Below are 24,102 nucleotides of genomic sequence, written 5' to 3'. Positions count from 1 at the left end.
TTCTTCACTTGGCGTTTACATGTTTACTTTCTGTTGCTTTATGTTCCACTTTTATCTAGTTAGAAAGGAGATTCAAGGAAGCCTTTTAATCAATTTAGTATTGAATTGTACAATGCTTAATTCCATTGACCTGTCAAATAGTTTTCATGCTATATTAAAAACACTACAAAATGCAGTGGAGAGCAAACAGCTTTCATTCAAACAGGAAATCCTTGCTATTATTTTCTGTGAGGGGAAAATTGTAACAGTTGGCCAAAATTGAGTCACCTTGATTATTATCTATGTTAAAATATAGCAAAAATAACCAAAGTTAATATTTTAAACTGATATTTACTGTAATAAAGTCTGATCTGGCTATAATTATGAATACAAATGATTGTCCTTTAAGACTGGTCAGTGGTTATGTGTTGCATTTTTATTTAAAAAAATAATTAAACTAGCCAAAGTTTCTAGCTTCACAGCACACAAAATAAAAATGCAATTTCCCTGGTTTTAGCTTTGGACACCCTGTGAATCTCCTGTGCTTCACTGAACTGGGGACCAAAAGATTTTCTGCACTCTTTCCATAGGTCACAGTCTCCAAATGGAGAGCTAACACGCTTCATGCACACCACTTTATTGTACTTATGGAACGCTTTCTTCATCTGAGAGAAGTCTAATGACCAGGTCTACCATTAATATGTCCATCGCTGTTCAGCAAAGCACTTAAGCACATACTTACGTCCCAATTAACTCTGAAGCTCAAAGTGAATGAAGTTATGCAGTTGCAGTGCTCAAGTGTTTTGCTGAACTGAGGCCTCTAGTATCAGTGCTGTTGATGGTAGCTCTTTCCTATAAAGAAAATAATACTGGGTTTACAAATTAGAAATGTAGGATGTGGCTCTGTAAATGGGCCTTCGGAGTTTCTGGTTCAAAGGAAAGAGGCAACTGCAAGACTGGGGCATACCTGAGGATGGGGATGTCGTTTTATTATTGCGTATCTTTCTTGAAATAACTAAATAAATATAGGGTTATTTTTTTTAAAAAAATGTATCCTTTGCTTTGTGTGGTGCCCATATGTCTGAGGCTTGAGGCTTACCAAAATGTCACCTGGCATCCGTCTCCTTCACATTGGAGAGGAATGGTATGCCCATGTCACCAGATGCTTATGCCCTTATCAAAGGTTCTGACAAATCTGAGAGTGGCAAGTGTAATCCTGATAGAGAAATGAGAGTGGCTCAAACTATGAACTGAAAGAGTATGCAATAGTAAGATTCTCACATACCAATATATGTCCAAAGGTTTTAATGATATATTTTTATGAGTAAGTTGTATGTTCCAGACCAAGAAAACTTTGGATGCAATTAACTTTCAAAATTTCAAATAATTTCTGTGGTCAAAGAAGATGAATTGTGTACTTTGAACTGAATAATACAATGCATTGTGCCAGGCATTCTAAAATATACTTCATCCACAAATAGGGCAAATACCTCTTTTTTCCTTTCTTTCAGCCACTAAATTAGGTGGGTAAAAATTTTCAAAAGTGCCTAGATCTCATTTTCAAAAAAAATTTAATCCCAGATATTTAAAGCTGTATAGTCTTTGTGGCACTCGGGGTCGCAACACCGAAAAGACTTTTGAAAACAGGACTTAGGTTCTTAGATCACTTAGACACTTTCGAAAACTTTATCCTGAGCGTCTAACCATTTTGGTGACCTTCTGTATACAAATGTGGGTAGCTTTTAGTCAAAACAGATCCTTTGGGATGTTTGTAGGGCTAAGCTTTATTACTTTTGTTCTATTGATATCAACAGAGTTTAAAGCGCCTTAATGTCTTATGGTTGTATTCATTTTAGACTTGCATATATTGTTTCCTTTAAAAACTTGAAAACTGTTGTCTGGAAAGTAAATTTCTACATATTTTGCATCATTACAATTTTTGCCTTCCAGGAGCAAAAATCTAGCCAAAACCTGTAGTATTTTACTGGTGTGTATTCAGTGTCATGATTTGTGTCCTTTCAGTGGGGATGTAGTGCAAAGTGCTTAATAGTATATGTATGTGCACAAAGCTGTATTGCTTGTGGTCCAGGTACCAGGTAACGAAATAAAAGGAAGTATTGTATTTCTGGGAGGTTTTTAGCTATCTCTTGTAATCTGCTGTATCAATCTGATTGTCCACCATTAAAATTTTTCTTTAAGATTGTCTTGTATCCTGTGCCTGAAAGTCTTTGGTTTGAGCAACTGCTATTTTAAATGATCAGTGAAAACGGACTCTGCCTCTAACGGAGATCATTAGTAACTGTGGGCTCAGCTTGGCTGTGTTGATGCTGATTAGGATAGTCTGAATGGTGTTAATAAAGTTGAAACCTTTAGCTCCCGTGTGGAGCACTGATAAAATCAAATAGTTAAATACAGCATTAAATAGTATGGGATGGGTGGTTTATTGTTACTGTTTACTTATGGTTGTCTGCATAAACTCAGCTGAAACTTAGATCCAGTTAGCCACTTTTTTGATAACCACCTTTAAGATTAGCAATTAAAAAGCAACACATGTAGGTTCTTTTAATTTTCATGTTAAATGTATGTAGGATGGATAGTAAATAAAGTATCTTTATTAGGAGGTTTTTTTATAAAAGTCATATGAGACAGCTGGATCATCATATCTCCTTCAGTCTGTCACTTATCAGCTGGATCTTTTCTGTGTGGATGCAGGAGGCAGTTCAGCCCTATTGCTAGGGAAACTCTGGGGCACAACCATGCTTCTCACTTCCATGTGCCAGAAATTCTGCCTCATTAAACTCAACAGGAGCTGTTGAGTGCTAAGTGCTTTTGAAAGTTAGGCCAATTTACGAGCTTTGAAAGTAAGGTGCTTTCATAAACGTCAGTCTTGGTCCATATAGAAACTCTGTATGATGTAGGTGAACAGTTTCTACACGGCAACTCCAGCACAACAGCTACCTAACTTCCTCCCTTAGCACTTCATACATTAGAGTGATCTGTGAGTAATGTATATAGAGGCAGGAGGCATCTAGGAGTGTTTGAACGTTGATGATCACGGATAACAGAGGTTTGAAATGTCTCACCAGCTAGTCCAGGCTCCTGTTCATAGGGGATTCTGTTTTATTTCCTAGACTTTTGGAATACAGAAGGATAATCATCTACCTAAGAGAGAACATCATTTTAGATCTTCCACCACGTTAAGAGAGTGGGAAGGCCTTGATGTCATCCAAAGGTTATGCATCTAGGATCCACCCCCATGCCGAAAACCAGATCCACAGTTCATTAACTTTCACACATAGAAATCACCTGATGGTTTATATGGGGGTTGTGAGATGTATAATAACATATACTGATGAGTGTAATTCATTGATTTATGGGCTCACAGTCTTGCATATTATCACAGATCCATGTTAAATCTCCAAATTCTAGATTTGTATCTCTGATTTGGCTAAAAAGTATTAAAACACTATTTTACCTATTTTCCAAGTGAGCTTATCATTATATCTGGGCACAGAAGCAAAAGGAAGAAGACAAACCTTTCCCTGTTGGCTACAAATCAGAGGACGCTTGGTAGCATTGTTTTTTCCAGCAAGTCTGGAACAAATTATATTCAATAATTGGGTCTTCCTGATATGCCTGTTTCAGATGATGATAGGAAGAACTTGTGTGCTGTGCCTAAGCCTCTCAACAATGCCGCCTTTGTGATTCTGCTGTAACAACTGTGGAAAAGTTGCAGATCTGGCAATGTTTTCTGGAGGATAATAGACTGCCCACATCTGACCTGCCTAACATAAGTGTTTGCTGTGAGCTCTCAAACATATAGGTTATTTAAAAAATCAGAGTTCTGTGTTGTGAGCCTGAGTGTTGAATCAGACCTTTCTGTGGGGGTAATTATATATAGTAGTATAGCACACTTTTCCCTTTCAGACCTCAATTGTTTTTCAGCCCATACATGGTGGTGTATTCCCACTTCCTTAGTCCTCCATGCTCTTTCAGTTATAAAAGTTGCTAACAAATACTGTATTATTCAAGACAATTAATTCTTAATTGAACAAAGTCACCTGAACAACAATTCCATAGAGACATTTCATTTAGAGGTAGTTTTCATATTCCTTTGCCAATCATAAAGGCTCTTTTGCAGTTGACTTGACTTATTAGGTCAACAATCCTTGAATTGGAAAGAGTGGTTTTATGGTCTATTAAAACACCAGGTTTACATGGAAATTAAATACAAAAACTAGATTTACAAATTATTAAGGCTGTGAGACAAAATAAAACATACCTGTATGAGCTAAGGACAGAATGCTAACCACTTTTAATTTCCTGAGTTTAGTTGGTTTGTGTTTTGGTTTTCTTATGTAAATGATTCTTTTTTATTGTATTTCTATAACTTATTTGGATGGAAATACTGGACCCGATCCTCAGTTACTATAAATTGACACCAGTTCAGGTTCTGGCCCTTACCCCAGTTGTTAATGCTTGGGCTCAGAAGAGGCAGGTGATATGCTTAGGACCTTCCCAAGATTTTCATTGAACCAGTCTAAAAAATTTAGAAACTTTGGTGATGTAGAGAAAGATGCACACTTGACAAGAATATAACTATGGACATCTGTGTCTTCTAGTGAATCCTCAAAATGTATAACATTTTGTTCTATAATTTGTCATGTTTTGTAGCATCTCTGGAGGGGCTGGCTTTAGTGCTTTTTCTATCCCAACAGTGATTAGATTTCAGTGCCCAATATGTGGGTCAGAGATGGAAGAGTTTTATAGAATAGATTTTCATGATGAGATGAAAGCTCTAATATTTTATTTAATTTCTAAGAAGCTATATCAGTGGTTGCACATTCTCCCCTCGTAATATTTTTAGTCAAAGAAATCATTATTTTTTTCGCTGTTCATGCAAAAGAAATCAGGTTCAGAAAACCCTGGTGTGGTTTCGAAACAAATTCAGCCCTTAGTTTTACTCATGCAATCCACTGTACATAGGATTATTTGGGTACAAGTCAGGGCAGAATTTGCTCCAAAGTCATTTAGGCAATGTGCTTTATAAACTTCAGCACTAAAGAATTAAATGAATTTTTCTTGGAGGGGAGGACCAATGGGATAGCTATGAATATACTTTCCCGCTCACCATGTTGTTCCTGCTATTTACAAATATAAATTACATAACCGTTTCCTCCTAAATTTGTGGAATATTAGCTGGTAATTCCAAAAGCAAAATAATAGGGTGAACACAGCTCTGCCCTTTCCAATTTTTTTGGTAAATATTGTAACATTTGTGTTTACATATAATTTCTTCTAGATCTGTTTCTAAGTTTTGCTTATAGTAAATTCTGATTTTTATAATTTAATGAATATTCAGTTTGACCATCCTTCTCATAATTTTCCTGTGCAGATGATATTTGTCTCTGATTTGAACTATTTCTCTTTCTGACCCCATTTAGTTTTAGTGTTTGAGATAAATTTCATTTTTATCAGTTTTACTACTTATTTTTTTATTTCCACAAACTTTGAAAATTCTGTTTTCATGGCAGTTCATTAAACCAAAAAATCTATTTTATGTATTAGTATTGTCTAAAACTTTTCTTTATCATTTTGAGTTTTATTTATTTGTCAGTATGTTTAAAATCAGGAGGAGGATTTTACATTTCATTTTATCTAGTTTCGTTTTCCTTCATCCAGGGTTGGGAAGAAAGCGTGGATGCTGCCATCTCTCACTTGCTGAGAACATGTCTGTCCAAGAGCTCTAAAGAACAGGCCCTGACTCTCACCAGTCAGTTGAGTATACCCAAAGATACTAGCAGGCTGAAGAAACACATCACCTTGCTCTGTGATAGATTGGCCAAAGGTGGTCGCTTATGTTTAAGTACAGACACAAATATTCAGCAAACGATGGTCATGCCAGGTAAGATATTACTACATGTTCTTCATTCAAAATGTGTGCATATATTCAAAGTAAAAAAAAAAGTACCTTTGGTTAGATTTGGAGTTTATTTTACACTGAAATGAGAGAGGCCAGGAGAAATGCCTTTCCTTTCCCTCTCAGAAATTCCAGGATAACCACTGAATAAATATTCTTCTGAAATTTTGATGCCATGTGTTTTTAGAACAATATGTTTTCTTTTTCTGTGGTATTAAATATAATATGATCCATTATGTTTTTTTTCTAACTAATAAAAAGTGATTAGAGAATAAAACTATTTCTAGCTAAAGTTGGTCTAAATTTGATCACTAGCTACCATTTTTAAAGTACTTTGAAAGCTACCAGGTTCTCATGTTGGAGATGATGATACCTGGTAAGGATGCATGTAAGCTTATTTGTTGCATTATGATCTGTTTTCACTGTAATGCTTTCGTTCTGAATAGGTAATAGTTTGCTTTATGAATACTGGCTGTTTACTAGTTAACCCTGTCATTTCCTGTGGGAGGACAGGATGGCAAGTGCTGAACTAAAGACCAGCCTGCTGACATTATCACAGTGAATTGCAGAATAGCCTAAATCTTGGGGAAGAGAATTGGGGGACAGAGCAAGGTGATGGCTAGAGGTCTAATACCTAATTGGGGTGCCCTCAGGAGACTGTAACTGGGTCAGAGGTTCAGTTACCTCAGGAACTGAGACCTGGGTCAGGGGAAAAGGCCAGGTGTGCTTATGGAACTTATATTGAACTGTTTTATTGTGTTTGAAGAATAAACTGTACCTTGAAGGAAGGGCATGATCAAACTTTTAGGCCTGCCATTAGTCCTTCCTGGGCTGGAAAAATAGGCCGACAGCCCTATATGAATGCAATCAAGATAACACAAATTTGAACTGTTTTAAAGGAGTGTTACTTCTTTTGGGCAAGTGGAAGATGAAATTCAGTGTGTTGCAGGGTGGTTTCCGTTTGGATGAGAAATCAGTGACAAGGAGTCAGGGTATTTTCTTAGTATAATTCATTTATGTACAGTGTGTTTGTACATGCACACGTGTGTGTGTGTGTGTATATATATATATAATCTGTGTGTCTCCTGTTTCCCTGGACAGTGATAGGAACAAAACTGTATCCAGACAACTCTTGTTTGCAGAAGCCTTTGGGATAGGATCTTTGCCCTGTCAGAGTTAGTTTTCTGCCTTTTTCCTTCTCCAGAGACCCAAACAGACTTACAGGAAAAGTCAGACTCTCCTGTGAGCTCCCACAGAATATTTTTGCAGGTCCTGGGTTTAAAATGTTAAAAAAACCATTAGCTCCACTGTCCCCTGGGGGCCGTAGGATCTTGTCAGGTGGCTCCAGCCATCAAGCCCCTTCTTTTGTAGTAATTTTTACTACACTAAGTGCTTCAGTTGAGCATTTAGCACACCCATTTTCTTCCATAGGGTCAGTGATCCCTTAGCTTCTGAGACTCCCAGTGTCGGGCTATTAACACCATTTTCATAACAAGCATCATTGAGACAGTATTCAGTGCTGAAGCCCCCATGAGGCTGTGTCTTCCATAACTGATCCTGTTATATTATTGGAATCTTAGTAACAAAATGAATGAAAGCCTGTTATTATGACTGATGCAGCTCTTGCTGAATGAGTTTTCATTTGACCCTTAACAGTTATACCTGTCAGAGTAACAGTGAAAAGTTAAAGACAGCTCTATTGATGCAAGTGCTAGGAAAGTCTTCATTTAGACACAGGATCAGGCTAACCTAATGTTTCTGAGTTCAAATTAATCAAACTCAAAATATTAGGCAAGTTTTAATGATCAAATTTAAAGATTGACGCCTGATTGGGATGAAATAATATTGGGAGAATGCTAGTAGAAGGACAGTTTTCTGGTTAAGGTGGAACTTGTGGAGTAGATGAATCAGTTAAGTATGGAACTTTCTAATTCTAAGCATCCAAGCTACTACTAGAAACTTCTAGGACATGATCTAAAGCCTATGGAAGATGAGGGGAGTCTGTACATTGACTAAGATCTTTAATGTGCATAATTTAAGAATTTTGTGGCATGTTGTTGAATAAATGCCGCTCACTTACTTTTGGTAAGGTATAGGGCCATATTGTGGCCTATCAGGATGGGAGGGGTTCATATATTAGGAGTGGGAGATGTAAGGATGCTGTATTTGAAGCTGGAGCTCTCAGGTAGAGGGTTGGTGAGGTGGTTCAATGGGTGAAGGGAGGATGTTGGGAAGCAGAATTTAGTGTGCTTATACTTCGAAGAAAAACCAACAGTCATGTAATTGTGAAGATGCATGCCTATCATCAGCCTGAATACTTTGTTTGCATGTTGTAATCTCCTCCTCCCTCTCCACCCCCGCCCACCGCGGACTCCCTGTTCATTTGTCTTTATTTTTGTAGTTTGTAGATTCTTCATGGCAACCACTGTGATCAAAAAGTGTATAGCTCAGTTTGGGCCCTACCTTAATATAATAATAATAATAATAAAGTAATAATCTTTGTGGATATCCTATCATTTTGTTTTGTAATATCTGGCATTCATTCAAAGTCATTCCATGCTATGTGGAATGCCAAACATATATGCATACACAAATCTATAGATGTCTGGATAGATATAAATATTTCTTTGAGACAGGGAACATGTCCTTGAAAGTGTTCGATAAAGTTGCACAAAAGAGCCTTGATTTGATTAAGGACTTTGGTTGTTACTGTAATATGAATATCAAATAATAATTATGGAAATAATGTAATTTGGTGTGGTAAAAGGCTTAATCTGCATGAATATGGGATATCCTCGTTGCTCATGAATGATGTAGAGAGGTAATTCTAAAAAAGTGCTAATAAAATCTGCTCTGAAAATATCATAAAATTATGCATTCTGTACTGCACATACTGTATATTTTAAAGAGTAACTGTTTTATAAATGTTACAGATAAAATAAAGTACTGATACTTTCATAGCCATCTGCTTGAAGAGTCAGACTTCATTAGTTATCGTGAATTCACCTGTATGGAGTCCTTGGAGGAAAATTGTAAATATATAAATTATCTAAAATAGTTTTTTCATACACAGTAATATTGCTTAATATGTTTTAAGGTCCTAGGTTGTATCATGCCTGGAAGCAATCACTATACGTCTCAGTTGACAATGGGGAAACTGAAAAATCATTTTTTTATCTGACTTTTAAAAGGTCACCAGTATAGGATGGAATATTGACTGTCCTGAGGCTTGGCTTAGGGTTCATTTTGGGGGGGGGGGGGGGCAGAGAGTTGGAGAAGGGGTTCCACATTTTGGGAGGCGGGTTAAAATAGAAAATTTTTTCTGTCACAGGTTGTTTTATTCTTTTGACATGTTGGTTCTTTGACACTGCTCAGAGATTTAGAACAGAGATGAATTAGTGGGCAGAGCACAGATGAGATAGGCAAAAGTGCATAAAATGCAATTTATTAATTTATTAATTAATTTATTATGCAATTGCATAAAGTGCAATTTATTATATAGTTGTGCAATTTATTTATTGAATATCACCTCAACATATGTGGTATGTGTATATGTGAAATGTGTATATTAATTTCCAAAATATTCTATTCTTCAGCCACGTCAGCATGTAGTTCCCTTAAAGAAGTCTTGCTGGAATAAATAAATACATAAGCTTTCAAAACAGACTACCTTGAAGAGCTCAATTAATGGAGTTATGGAGGTTTAATGTCGGAATAATTAATAAAATAGAAAGAATGAAGTTGGGGGAAAATGGTTTGTTTGAAAGACTTAGTATGTCAAGCACTTAGGGCAAAAAGTGCTGAGAAGCCATTCTCCAGTGTGCTCATAGAGAACTGCAAGTCACATCAGGCTGTATCTTGCACTTTGTTGGCTTTGGCAAAGCCTAAACAGCTGGGGTAGAAGGAAGCTGAGGGGTTTGGGGAACTGTGCCAATCCTTAGTATGGGTCAGGGCCAGAGAAGTTCTGTTGAAAGGTGGTGTAGGCCACCCAGGTTGTTATGCACTAAGTTTAGTGGGTGGGAGAATTTACAGTATAAATCCAGGTTACTTACAGTGAATAAATTTTGTAGCTTTTCAAGTTCCTTATAATACTAATGTATTTTGCAGTGTTGGTTTTTAAAGTCCTAAGCAGTGTCAGCCGTGCCTGTAGTGAAGACTTCTTTGGGCCTCATTCTGATAGGAGCTGTATTTACAGTCTCATACCACCCACCACCATGACTTCGTTTTGGTCAGTGATCCTGCCTTTGCTGTGGTCCCGAATGTGTAGAAATCTTCCAAAATACATTTACTTCGATTCAACTCTCCCCATAAAAAATAATCTTTAAACTATATGCTATTAAAGGTGAGGGGATTATTTTTGTTTTTGACTAGGACCATCCTTTTTCTCCCTTTCTGTTTTGTTTTGTTTTTGTTTTATTCAATCAAGTATTTTTCTCCTTTGTGTTGTGTAGTAACTTGCTTTTAATATTCAATTTGACATGGCTGGAGCACTTTATAAATTATTTACTGAAACTGGAAGTCAGCTAGTGTGAATGTAACTTCATTAAAGTCTATGGAATTGCACTTGTGCCAGGTGTGAGGTTTACCCAGTTGAAGATAGTCTTTTCCTAGGGTATTTGATGAACAGACTGTGGACTCCTCAAGACTGAAAATTTAACAGTATGTATTATAGCTGCACAGTAGTTTCAGCTTTATTCATCTTTCCATAGTTATAACAGGTATCTTAAAATATAACTTGATAATGGCTTTCTTTAATTTCTTTAATCATAGATGAATGGTTCTTCCATCTGTATCTTTAGATGAAAGGAACAGACTTCTGGCTAACATATAACTAAGGTGTTCTCAAACTTTTTCTGTAGTGTAGACCTATTTAAATGTAGGTTGCCTCATGGATCACCATCCCTCTCATTCACAATTGCACAGACTGCCTGCTCCCATTTATGATTGTAGAACATCTCTGCAGGAACTCTTGCAGTTGTTTACCTGGAAAAGTAATATTAGAAAACTATTTAGTGTTTTATTTTTATATAAATGCTGTTTAGCAGTTTCAAATAAGGCAGAGAGGCCACCACCATGGACCAACCAACTCTCTGTAGACTACTAACAAGTACTCCACAGACCAGAATTTGAGGTCTTTTCTAGCTGAAGTGTTATTGCTGAATCAATGTGCATTTTTATTTTTATGTTGTGTTCTACATGGGTTCTGAGAAGCATCTAAGAGTGCTAATCTGTTCTTAAAATCAGGCATCTGACCCAAATAGAGATTACTTATCTCCCAAGATACCTACTCCCCAGTATGAAACCGAATTCCCCTTTAAAATCTTTTCCATATGTTTTCTGGAAAAAAAATGAATGCCAAACATTTTTTACTTTTATAACTCATCCCCCCCGCCCCCGCGTCTTCAGTTTATCACTTCTTCTTTAAAAAATAATACTTTAAAACAACCCCTATCCCACCCTCCACCCCTGGTAAATGGTTAATATTTGTAGAATGGGATCTGATGCATCAGTCCCTTTGTGGTTTGCTCGCTGCTGTGGCCATGCAGAAATACAGTTCTACTTCTGCTGCATCATGTACATTGTAGCTAAGACCTGATTGGCTATTTGCTTCCAATAAAACTCTTTTTATTGTACCCATTAGATTTCTCTTCTTAATTAATATCAGTGCTACTGTCATGTACTGATATGTATTGTTATCAGTCCAGATTTTTTTAATCAGTTCATTCAATTTACACATTAAATGCTTCTGGCAAATTTACTTTAGACTGCAGTATATTTTTTTGCAGGAGTAGGTTGTCATCTCTTTGATTCATATCCCATTCTAGCAATTCTTAAAGTGTGTTGGAATACGCTAAAGATTAATGTAATAAATCATATTTAAAAATTGTCTACTATATCTAGTTAAAGAAAAACTGGATTTAAAATTTTGTTCGCAAAACTATACTAAAATATACATTATTAGACTTGCCAGTGACACTGTATAATATAAGGATTTTGCATGTAAGGAGGCTGAAATATACATGACGGATGAAATCCTGGTACATTGCAGGCAATGGCAAAACTCCTAATGACTTCAATCTAGGCAGGTTTTCATCTGTTATTTCTCAATGTTGCTCATCCATTTTTATCATCTTATTGAATAAAACAAAGGGTAACTTTTGCAAAAACTCCTAAGTGACTTAGGTTCTTAAGTGAAAGGTACTTAGGAATTTAAGGCTTGGCCTACGCTACAAAGTTAGGTTGACATAAGTTGACTTTTGTTGACGGATATATGCATGCATCTGCACTGAGATTTGTCTGCAACTGACATAATCACCCTGTTACAACACAGTAACATTGTGTCCCTGAACATTGTGGAGCCCTGGTTAACCTACTGAGGTTGATGCAGTGCGAGTGTAGACATTGTCTGACCTGTGTCAACCCTAAAACTCCACCAGCAGCTGTTCTGCAATGGCCTGTTCTCTGCAACAGGGACTGTTCTGGTCACAATTGTTAACTCCACTGGCCAAGGGCCTCGAAATTCACCCCTCGCTTTCCTATTGTATGTGACCCAGGTCACGGCACCGTACAAGAGAGCAGGAATAACAACGGCCTGGTACACAAGAAGCTTGGTTTGATTCTTGATGTCATGATCTTCGAAGACCTCTTTTCTCAAGCATCCAAAAACTGCACTGGCGCATTGAAGGCAGCGTTGAATTTCTTTGTCAGTGTAAGCTTTCTGTGACAGAGAGACTATCACTAAATCAGTCCTTAAACTCCAACGTGCAACGACTGTGCCCCGTGTGCCCACTGGTAAGAAGATCTTCAAAAAATAGTCAACACTTTCTCCGAGGCCTACAACCAACTCAGCCTCACACTTAACACCAAGAAAACTTAAGTACTCCAGCAGCAGGCTCCGAATCACCAGGATCCTGCTCCCATAATTCAGATAAATAAAGAGACCCTGGAGAACGTCGAGCATTGGATCAGTATCTTAAATTTGAAGTTGGCAAATAGAGTACTAATAACTCATTTACAGAGTATGGTGACTGTGATCAGGGTCAATATCATAAGAAGATTAGAAAACCTTTTGTGCCATGTTTACTTTCAAACAGCTAGTAATATAACATTTTACATTTCTTTGGACACTGCTCAAGTGGCTCACTTACTTAAAGTATTACAATGGAAACTCTCACTCATTTTTGTTTCCAGCATCCTTTAAATCATATAACTTTGCCAAGACAGAACCTTGAGGTTTCCCACGGAAGAGGGATATAATCTTCAGTACATTGTAAAAAACCAAAACCTGTTCTGTCTTGTACATTCAGCTGATACATATGGTGGTGTTTCTGTGCTTATAAAATAAAGATAAGACAACTAATTTTTGTTCTAGCATTTGCTAACTATATTAAATAGACTTTTATTCAGACTGTACTATACTGAAATGTTCTCATGCCTTCTCTTTTGTTGGATTAAATGTTTAAAATCCACACACACACATCAGTGTGTAATCTGAAAATGTGTATGTTTATATTTTACCTGTTACATACTTTTGTCACTCATTCACCTCTAGACATATAAGTTTAAGAGTCAGGTTAGGAGTGCTTTGTACAGCTGTGAGAAGAAGTAGCACAGTGCTTCTCTGCACTATGCCTGGCTCTACCGGTACAGTCAGCTTCTCTCACTTCCAGAATTCTTTGGCATGCAGTGACCTTAAAACAACATTGGAACTGCTCTTCAAACTATCCCAGTTTGTCTCACCTATTAAGGACTAGCGGATCTCTAGTATTGAACTTGTTTTGGCCTTCACAAGGTGTGCCAAGAACAAACTCTCTTGAAACATAGTGCAGTCAAAAAGGATTGTAGCTGGAGCATCAAGGTGGAGTTGATTTAAATCAAATTGATTTAAATCACTAGTCAGGAAGACTCAATTTAATCATGGATTTCTACATAAAAGTCCATTCTTGTTGGCTGTTACCAGTAACTGAAGATCCTGCATGTTCAGACATGTTCCTTTCATCATCTTCAACGCAGCTTCCTCCTGAGAAGGAACACTTCTCATGATGCAAAAAAAAAAAGGAGTACTTGTGGCACCTTAGACAGGAAAGCTTATGCTCAAATAAATTTGTTAGTCTCTAAGGTGCCACAAGTACTCCTTTTCTTTTTGCGGATACAGACTAACACGGCTGCTACTCTGAAACTTCTCATGATGTTATTTCATTTGGGCAACCAGGCCTTGCATTTCTTTGTTGCACTGTTTGCATTTTGTACGCATGCCTGTCTTACCCACAGGTAGAGGAACTTCATTAATATATTCCCAAACTGGGTCTCTTTTACGGCCCGCGGCCATTATAGGTTTTCCCTTCTAGTGAGAGTATGATAGGGTAGATCTCAAATCAATGAAGGCTATACTCAGAAAGACCTCAAGACTTCTGGAATATGCTGCTCAAACAGTTTCACTTTTGTTTTTACTGCCTGTCCCTCCCTTCTCACATTTATCTCCAGACTTCTCCTTGTCCAGATCTATTTCGCCCCCAACAATCTTCTATACATTGAACTTTTTGAAACTTTGCACTTTTAGAGAGAGGTAAGGGATTGACTCTGTGTATATAAATTTGCAGAGGGACAATAGGGTTGAGGTCTCTTATTTCTCATCTCTATATTTTATTTATTTATTTAAAAACATTTTTGCTGTTAACAAGCATGTTATCTCTGGAGACACAAATCCACAGTTTGAGAACTGCAAAACTAAGCATCTCTGATGGTATCTTCCAGACTCAGCACTGAGTCCCATTGGATAGATAGAAAGATTAACCTAAATAATCTATACAGAAGCCACTGAACCCCATAAGATTGTGTCCCTAATCCATGAACTATTGGAACTCATTTACAAAACTTTTCTTAAACATTACATGAATATATTGTCTCATACTATAGAATTAGAATTTATAATGCCTATTCCATGATGAGATATCTTTGAGCTATAATGTATCTTAATTAAAACTATCTTTGGGTAGGTTTTTTTCCTCAAAAAGCATTTTATCAAAAAAAAAATCTGATTTAAATTTTAAAAAATCCAATTTTTTTTAAATCATTGATTTTTATCTACCCTGTAGAGCATTTAATTTACTGTACTAACAAAGCTAGAACACAGTAGAGGAATCATGAAAATAATATGGATTATACAGAAAATATATTAATTTTCTAAATCATTTTGGTAGTACAGTTAGAAAATGGAAAATGTAGTTAGAAAGGTAGAGTCCCATTCTCTTCGAGATCTGATCTCTTTTTTTTCTTGACGTCAGAGCACCTTTATCTTTTCTCCGGGAGAATTTAACAGTCAGGTAACCCTCTCTTAGGTCCTCTTGGCTAGTAGTGTTTAAATTACCTCATTTTGGGATTATCCTCTGGGTGTAGTATGCAAAGAAAATTATATCTCTTAAGTGGAATAAAGGTATTTTCATTTCTTAGAAGTCACCCATTTGTTTGTGGATTGCTCTTCAGTAGATCTAGGCTTTGAGTTAATGAAGTCTCTTGTCAACGAACTTCAATTTAAGTAGCTCATATGCCACAGGTATAGCTAACAAGTTTTGAGGAGCGAGTTAAGTAAGCAAGTTTGTTAACAGGCTAGGGTTCTGTGGAATGAGTGTCTCCCCAGGTAAAAATTGTAGTTTTGCACCCTTCTCTGTAGTTTGTGCCCTTAATTATGTTCCTCTTTACGCAGTTATGTTCTATTTCCCTCAATTCTCCAACTCTTCTTTACCCCATCTCACATATTATGCTCACTGTGATAAGGGCATGCTCAAACAGGGATATTACACCTGTGTCTGACCAGCTTCTTGATACTTCACCAAAGGGGGAAGATCATGTATGGTCTCTGACGAAAGCTAAGACTTAGCTGATTGTCATGGTTATTGCGAGATGTTTATGCAGGAAATATTGTAAGAGAGATGTAAAATGTAGAATATTATGTTCCTAAATGTTGGAGAAAATGCATGTCACCTAGGTGACGCAGGTATCCACTATCTACATCAAGAATGTGAAAAATAAACATCATTTGACCCAGCCTAGCCCCATATTTACGGTCTGGGGGAGATGAAGGGCTAAACATTTACAGAGACAAAAAGACTCTGAACTGGGGATCCTCAGGACTGAACTGAAGTTAATGACACCCCGATTATAAAAAGAAACAAAAAGTCTGGGATTGTATAAGAGAAGAAGGACCACAATATGTTATCCATTATGGTGGAAATATTCTCCCAATGTCTTATAAAAAGTGAATACCAGCTCTCTGGACTGGACAAGCGCTGTAGGGACTGATCATTGGGTGAGAAATACTTTATTAGACAGGAAAGTAACGTCCTCTTTGAATAATTGCACATGTCCATTCCATTGTAGGTGTTTGTGTGCTCCAGTGCACAGTTATTGGAGAGATTTTCCCTTAGCAGGACCTGCCAGGACAACATGAGTGCCTGCTGCTGCCTGGCACATCCTGTGCAGAACTAAATGATCAAGCTGTTCCCTCCTGCTGCCCATGATGGTTGTTGGAGTTTCCTTTCCTTGCTTCTGCAAGTCTTTAGTCAAGTGTGTAAATAGTAACTTATGTAGTCCTGTATAATTAGTGTGGTTTAGTAATTTAGTTAGTGTGGTAAAAAAAAATAATTTTGTTGTTTGTGTGGATCTGGCCCTGGTACCAGAGATATGTTGTGTTCTCCAGGTTTCAGCATTGCCACTCCTGCAGTAAGACAATGCCTAACAGTAAGGCTGTGATTTTATCATGGAGGTCAGGGAAGTCATGGAATCCCCTGGGAGCTCCCAGCCATCATGGGCAGCAGGAGGACCCTGCAGCTCCCAGCCACCGCGTGCAGCAGGAAACCCTGCAGTTCCAAAACCCCAGTGGTGGTCGGGGTCCCCGCAGCTGCCCAGCCACCATGGGCAATATGGGGCCCCCACAGCTGAGCTCCCCATTTTGTCATGGATATTTTTAGTAAAAGTCACAGACAGGTCATGGGCTTGCATGAATTTTTCTTTATCGCCTGTGAGCTGTCCGTGACTTTTACTAAAAATATCCAAGACAAAATCTTAGCCTCACCGAACAGTAACCCTCAGCCTAGCTGCCTTAATTTCTTAGGGAGGCTCATGTGCATGACAAATGTGCTACTCCTGAGACTTTGAGACCGTGAGAGAGTTGTTAAACTTCTTGGTGCCACTGCAACCAACAGTTCAGGATTCTTTCCCATCTCCAGGGCCCAAGGTAGTGGTGTTAGTGGCTTCACCTCTAAACTGGGCAGGTCCAGCTGCTTCAATCATCAGAATACTGATGAAGATGGTACCATCCAGGGGAAAGCCACAGATGATCTCCCTGGCTCCCCTTTCTTCAGAGACTGAACCGTCCTCATCAGTACCAACAGGTATGACTCCACCATGCTCTCAAGAAGAGTCATTTCTTCATCACAGTGTGAAATTGGATCTCTGTGTCCCTGCCTAGCCAGTCTTTCCATTAAGAGTATACCACTGCAAGCCCTGTATTCAGCCTCACTAACATCAAGGGGCTTACCAAAAGGACCCTTGGTCCACGCACAGTTGGGGATGAGGGCTATATCATTGGCCCTTTTGGAACTTGTGGGGGTTCCCCCCACAATTGAGAATGTCCCTGCATCCACCTCAGCTGGCTCCATCTACTGCCTGTCAGGAGCATCAATGCCTAAAGCACCCCAGTGTTAGTACCAAGCGCAACACCAAGCACACTCAAGACCCCTCTCAGGACCAGCCCCTGTTATCGCTGGCATCCTCTTTATCATCCCCAATTGTGGCAGAACCTATTTCTCTGCCTACTGAAAATTTTTAAGACTCATCAGGGGATGTTGAGGAGGATGGCTATAGTCATGTTCATCCACCCAGAGGAAGTTTAGGAAAAATCCTACAGGCTGGTGGACATGATAGGATCTGCTACCCCAGCTAGAATAGCTCTCCCTACTAACTGTGCTATTTTAGAGCCTACCAAGTTTCTTTGAGAGATCCCAGCTTCCTGCTGCCAACTGCAAAAAGGATGGAGAGGAGGTATTATAATCCCCTCATGGGTTCAAGTGCCTCTATAATCATCCCCCTCTGCAGCAGTAAGAGAGTCACCAGGCATCAACCCCAAAGAATAAAGAGGCCCAGAAGCTGGACTTGTTTGGGAGGAAGCTTTATTCCACAGGCGGGTTACAGCTTTGTATCAGAAACCAGCAAGCTTTGCTGGGACACTACAGTTTCAAAGGCAAGCTCCCATATAATGCAAAACAGGCATTCCAATCAAGAAGGGCAAGTTGGTTGCCAGAACAGCTCTGCAGGTGAGTTTGGATGCGGCAGATTCTGCAGTTCTTGGCATAGCCTCAGCCATCACGATGAGGCACGCATCTTGGTTACGCTCTTCTAGGCTCCCTCTAGAGGTGCAGCAAACAGTCCAGGACTGGATGATGTTTTGTCCTCACCAATCCCTGTGTTTTCAGGGGTTTGCCCCTCGAACCCAGGACCTGCCAAGGAGAAGAGGTTACGAAAGATGCCCACTGCCACCCTCTAATTCTGCAGCTGCCAGTTCATCAAGGCAGGCAGCATCCTCCAAGAGCTCATTTTGATGGGTGGCTCAACAGCAGACTACCTGTTCTTTTCTTCCACGTTTTTTGCAAACTACCTGTTTTACTTCTGTCATGCTTGGGTCCACATCACAGCCGGTCGGTGGGTTCTAAGCATGGTGGAAATGGGAGGTGCACTCCAATTTATTTCCACTCCCTCAATTTTCCCATCCCTCTTCTGTGACCTCTCTGTCGTGAGGCAGTGTTACTACAAAAAAGACAATCATTTCTCCTGGTAGGAGCTATTGAAGAGGTCCCTCTGTTATTCAGGAAAAGGAGTTTTAATCCTTATATTTCCTGATCCTGAAAGCAAAAGGGGATCTCAGGCCTATTTTAGATCTAAGACAGCTAAACACTTTCCTAAAAAAAATCAAAATTCTGGATGATGACTCTAGCTTCCATTATCCCTTCCCTGGAGCCAAGAGACTGGTATGCTGCTCTTGACTTAAAGGACACTTACTTTTATGGGGCAATTCATCAGAGCCACAGAAAAGTTCTGAGATTCACCATCAGCAGTCATTATTATCAGTTCACAGTTCTCTGGCTTCCTGCAGCTCCCATTGGCCGGGAACGGCGAATCGCGGCCACTGAGGGCTGCAGGGGGCCATGCCTGTGGACGGTCAACGTAAACAAACTCGCGGCCCTCTAGTGGATTATCCTGATGGGCTGCATGACGAAGGTTGCCGACCCCGACCTAGAGGCTTCATGGTTAACGTTGGGGGACAAGTCCTGCTCTAGAGAAGTTCAGGGTCTGTTCCTGAATAGTAGGAAATAATCAGCTAGAACTACTTACCTGACTAAATGGTCCAGACTGAAAGGGGTTTCCCCTGTTCTTAGCCTAGCACATGCTGAATAGAAACATCTTCTGTCCCTGAAACATCAAGGATTAGCTTGATCAGAGTACAGCTAGTGGCTATATTGGCATTTCTCTCACTTGTGGATAACTTTTTTTCTTTTCCACCCTGATGGCTGTAAGATTTTTAAAGGGTTTGGGTAGACTGTTTCCATGCGTGCAGAATGCTAGTCTACCATAGAGCCTAAATCTAGTCTTACCAAAGCAGATGAGTCTTTTGAGCCTTTGAGCCTCTAGCAACCTGCTCTTTGTTGTACCTTTCAGTGAAGGTAGCATTTTTAGTAGCCATTACGTTGGCCAGGAGAGGAGTTGAGGACTCTAGTATCAGATCTTCCCCATATGGTTTTCTGCAAGGACAAAGCCTGTCTTCATCCTCACCCAACCCATTTGGTTACGAAAGTTGTCTTCACTTTTCTTATTAATCAAACAATTTTCTTAGTGACTTTCTTCCCAAAGCCTCATAGTAAGAGAAGGAGGAGAGGGGAGGAGAGATTGTATGCTGTAGACGTTAGAAGAACTTTACTGTTTTTCTGGAATGGACTAATCCTTTCAGGTCTTCCGCTCAATTATTTATTACATTTGTGGACAGAATGAAGGTCAGTCTTCTTTCGCCACAAAGGATTTAATCCTGGATATCCAGTTGTATTCACTGTGTTACCAGTTGGCTAATGTGAAGCTGTCGGGTAGAGTATTGGGTCATTCGATTAGGTCTTAAATGACCCTTGCAGCTTTTCTGGCCAATTTCCCCCTGTTGGACATTTGCCCAAAGCAAGCCGGTCATCATGTCACTTGTTTGCCTCTCACTGTGCTATCTCTCAACAATCTAGAGACAATACTAAATTTGGGCAAGTCCCTGTTCAAATCAACTCTGAACCCACCTCCAGTTGGGACTGCTTGTGAGTCACCTACAGTTGAATGGATATGGACAACACATCTCAAAGAACAACAGTTACTAACCTTTCCAAAGAGAGAGCAAGAGAGTGACTGTATGATGATTTGGGTACTCACGTGGGAGGGGGAGACCCAAGTTCTAATGCCTCCCCAATACCTTTAAATAATATCTAAATTTTCTTTCTTTGGTGTTTGGTTTGAGGACAAGCTGTAAATTAACAACTTTGTGTAATAAATTTCTAAGGCAATGCATTTTTGTGCTCCAGCCAGACTGTAAACTATTCCTACATCACTGTGTGCAACTAGATTGTTGCGATTTTAAAAGTGAAAAGCTAGGATACCTGACACAGAAAGAGAGAGAGGGAGGATGTTCAGGGGACTGTTCAGATAAGTGTGAAAGAAAAGAATTTCCAATCCTCCCTCTCCTCAGCCAAGCAACCTCATTCCCTTCCCTTCATCCTGTGGATTTGATTCTGCGTGAGTGGGAGATATGGTTCAAGGGCTTGTACGGAGAAAGTTCTGGAAGATTAGGTCAGCGGGGGTAAGTTTTTAACATGAGCCAAATTTGGTGGGCGAAGGTCCTTGATGCACAAGTGTTTAGCCAACTACACGTCAGTTTGGTGGGGTCAGCTGGCAGCTGCTCGTTCAGGCGAGATCAAAAAACAGGCAAAACATTGTTTTTTGACAGACGAAGGTGCAGGCCCCGAACAAGGAATGCTGCCAGCTTTCTGGGAAACACACAGCCACCCTGCATGCATCAGATATAATTATTATGTTACATGCCTGATTTGAGTCTGTCCTCTTCCTCATGCAACTTTCAAGGATATGTATCTTCCCAATATTCCCCTCATGAAAGGAAGTAGAGAAGGGTGGAAGGGTAGCAAGACACATGAGTATGCAGTATCATGAAAAGCTTTTTATTATGTTGTTGGAAAAACAGTCCATTGCTCAGCTGATATTACAGCTAGCAAAAGCTAGAAATTGAAGGAATACAAAGGTTAAAAGGGCTAAAGCAATAACTTTTTTAAAAAATGAATAATTTAAAGAAGAGAGAGTCATGCATAATGAATAAAAGAAGAAATCCTGCTTGAGATTTGGGATTCAATCATTTGTTGTACTATATGAAATTTAGTTGGCAGCTCTGCAATTCCAACTCACCTCATCTAAGTACAGTTCGAATCAATGCATTAGTGCCTTGGGGTGTGGAATCCTATTGCTAGCTCTGTGTTGAAACCGATTAAATATTAATATGTCCAGCTTAAGCATAAGTGGTCACAAATGATTCATAATGTTGATACAGGCTTTCAGTAAAAATAATTGTCAGTGAAAGAATTTTTTTTCTAATAACCAAACTTGTCATTATGCTTTATTTTTTGTAATATTTTGTTTTCTTGGGAGACGAGGAGCAAATGTAATGTTGAATCAGAAGCAACAATCTAATTGCTCAAAACCACAGAAAATCAGCATGGTGATAAAGAATTTTATTACTCTGACTCTCTATTTCAGAATTCTTGCTGGTAGTAACCAGAGATAGAAAACATGGACAGTTATTTCAGAGGTGGTAACTAGTGAGGTGATCTTTATTTTTAAACTAACCCAAAATTGGATTTTAATAATGACTTCTTCATTTTGTTAAGGGCATGTTGCTAACAAGGGTGGTAGACATGCTTGTAGGATTTAAAATAACAACAAAACCCAACAACTTTACTGAACAGCTCAATGTAAGAGTGGATCAAGTCTGACAAACCAAGTATTCACCAGTCAGCAAAGTACCCAGGACTGACTGCAGACCTCTTTGGTGATGCTGGATTCCATTTTTTTTCTTGCTGTATTATTAAGATTACAGAGTTAAACACCCAGCCAAGGTAAGCCAAGGTTAATAGGCCAGATCCTCAGTTTGTATAAATGTGTGTAGCCCTATTGACATCAGTGTAGCTTTGCCCATTTACATGTAGTATCTGACCTCGTGATCTCCTAATAATTGTAAGTCATTCATTTTGCACAAAATTAAGGCAATGAGAATTGTCTATGCATATCTCAGGATGCAAAGGGTCTACTGTATATTAAGGTACACATCTAACCTTATAAGTATAAATCCATCTTTATGGGAGTGATGTGGAGGAATTGAAATTACTATGATGATTTTAGCTTTTGAATAATTGTCCCTACTGAAGTCAGTGGAAAATTTTCCATTAAATTCAATAGGGGCAGGATTTCACGCAGTGCATTTAGGGGAAAAATCTATAGTAATTTAAATAGTATAGTGTCTTATCAGATATATTGGAAGAGAACAGTGAATTGCACTAATCTGGTATTGAGTGGGTGTTCAGAACAGTTCTAACACGGATTTGACATTCTGTGGGAACCAAAATAGCAGCAGCCTAAGCAGCTACAGTGCTTGCTGAAGTCAACGAGAGATGATCCCATTTACACCAACAGATGTATATCTAGGAATCCAGAGATGATGCAGTATGAGCTAAAGTAGAGTACAAGAAGTCTTTTGTTAATTATTTTTCCTGGGACAACATCTTTTTCTACCCCCTTGACGTGTGTATGTTACATTATTTTGCATATCTAATTTACACAGCTTTGCCACTTTACCACCACTTGTTCATTTTCTGACCAATTTAGGTTCAGTGGGCTTGATTCTTTTCACTGTGGTGTAAACCAGGAATCTCCCTGTTGAAATCAGTGGCGTTACACCAGTCTAAACTAGGTGCAAGTGAGTGCAGAATAACCCTCAATTTTTAACTTGCAAAATTGTTTACATCACCACAGAATTTGGCCCAGAGATTTTTGATGGAAATTTCTTACTCCAAGTTTTATTGGACCTCAGTATTTAAAACTGCAGCTTTAACATTGCATTAATTATTTCTATCTTAATCCTGTGTTTTTTAAAAAGGTAAAAAATTGTGTTCTAGTATCTCTTCTGATTTAACTATGTACTTGCCAGGAACAACCTTAGCCATTTTGTCCACAAGGGTAGAGGACATTTTTTACCTCCTTCTTCCCCTTCACACAGAGGCAGAGCCAAAAAAGAAAAAAAAAAATGCTGGCCAATCAGAGCCTGGAGTGCAATAAAATAAAATAAAGGCTGAGCCACACAGTGGCGTGGTACCCCCTGGGAGTTGGCGCTTAGGGCAGCCTCCCTACTCACCGGCCCTTAGATCTGGCCCAATGCATAATGGAAAACATATGCAACTGTGAAATTCCACAATGAAATAGCAGCATAAAACCACACCTATATAACTAATGTAAATGTAATGTATTTGTCGTTCCACAGAGCTATAAAATAGCATCCTTCTGTAAATTTGAATTTCATATTTTGTTCATGTGCATAAAACTAATTTTTTCTATTACTTTGAACTCTGTTAGCACCTAATTCAAAACCTGATTAAATCAACAAGAGTCTTTCTATTCGTTTCAATGAACTTGGCTCAGGCCCTTAAGTATATCTACACCAGTGGTTCTCAACCAGGGGTACGTGTACCTCTAGGGGTATGTCAGGGTCATCCAGGGGGTACATCAACTCAACTAGATATTTGCTTAATTTTACAACAGGCTATGTGAAAAGAATTAGCAGTGTATAAAATTATAAAATTGCAGTGTAAACATTCGAGCCCGGGCTGGAACCCAGGCTCTGAGACCCTTCCTCTTTGCAGGGTTTCAGAGCCCGGGATCTGCCCTGTGCCCAAATGTCTGTGCTGCAGTTTTAAGCCCCACAGCCTGAGTTAGGTCATCCAGGCTCAGAGATTTGGTGCTGTGGGTGTTTTATCACAGTGTAGACTTAACCTCTATTTTTAATGTTTTCAGATTGGCTTGCCAAAGATTCACAGAGAGTATTAGGAACCTGGAAAGTTTTAACT

At 38.9% G+C, this 24,102-nt stretch overlaps 1 protein-coding gene across 13 annotated transcripts in view; it reads left to right on the top strand.

The window, feature by feature from the left end:
- The window catches only part of BBS9 (Bardet-Biedl syndrome 9), a 432,676-nt gene that overhangs the window by 237,291 nt on the left and 171,283 nt on the right, over positions 1-24,102 (top strand). For all 13 annotated transcript variants that reach the window (XR_005223953.2, XR_006288876.1, XR_006288875.1 and 10 more), the window contains one exon: positions 5,662-5,884. Coding sequence is in view for 8 of the 13 variants with exons in the window: in XM_043540615.1 (XP_043396550.1) it covers positions 5,662-5,884 (223 nt within the window). In the remaining 5 variants the exon portion in view is untranslated. The remainder of the gene's footprint in view (positions 1-5,661; positions 5,885-24,102) is intronic.

This window comes from Chelonia mydas, chromosome 2 (genome assembly GCF_015237465.2).
Source record: "Chelonia mydas isolate rCheMyd1 chromosome 2, rCheMyd1.pri.v2, whole genome shotgun sequence".
NCBI lineage: Eukaryota > Metazoa > Chordata > Testudines > Cheloniidae > Chelonia > Chelonia mydas.
Note: the sequence above shows the minus strand (reverse complement) of the source record. Positions and strands in the feature narration are given on the sequence as shown.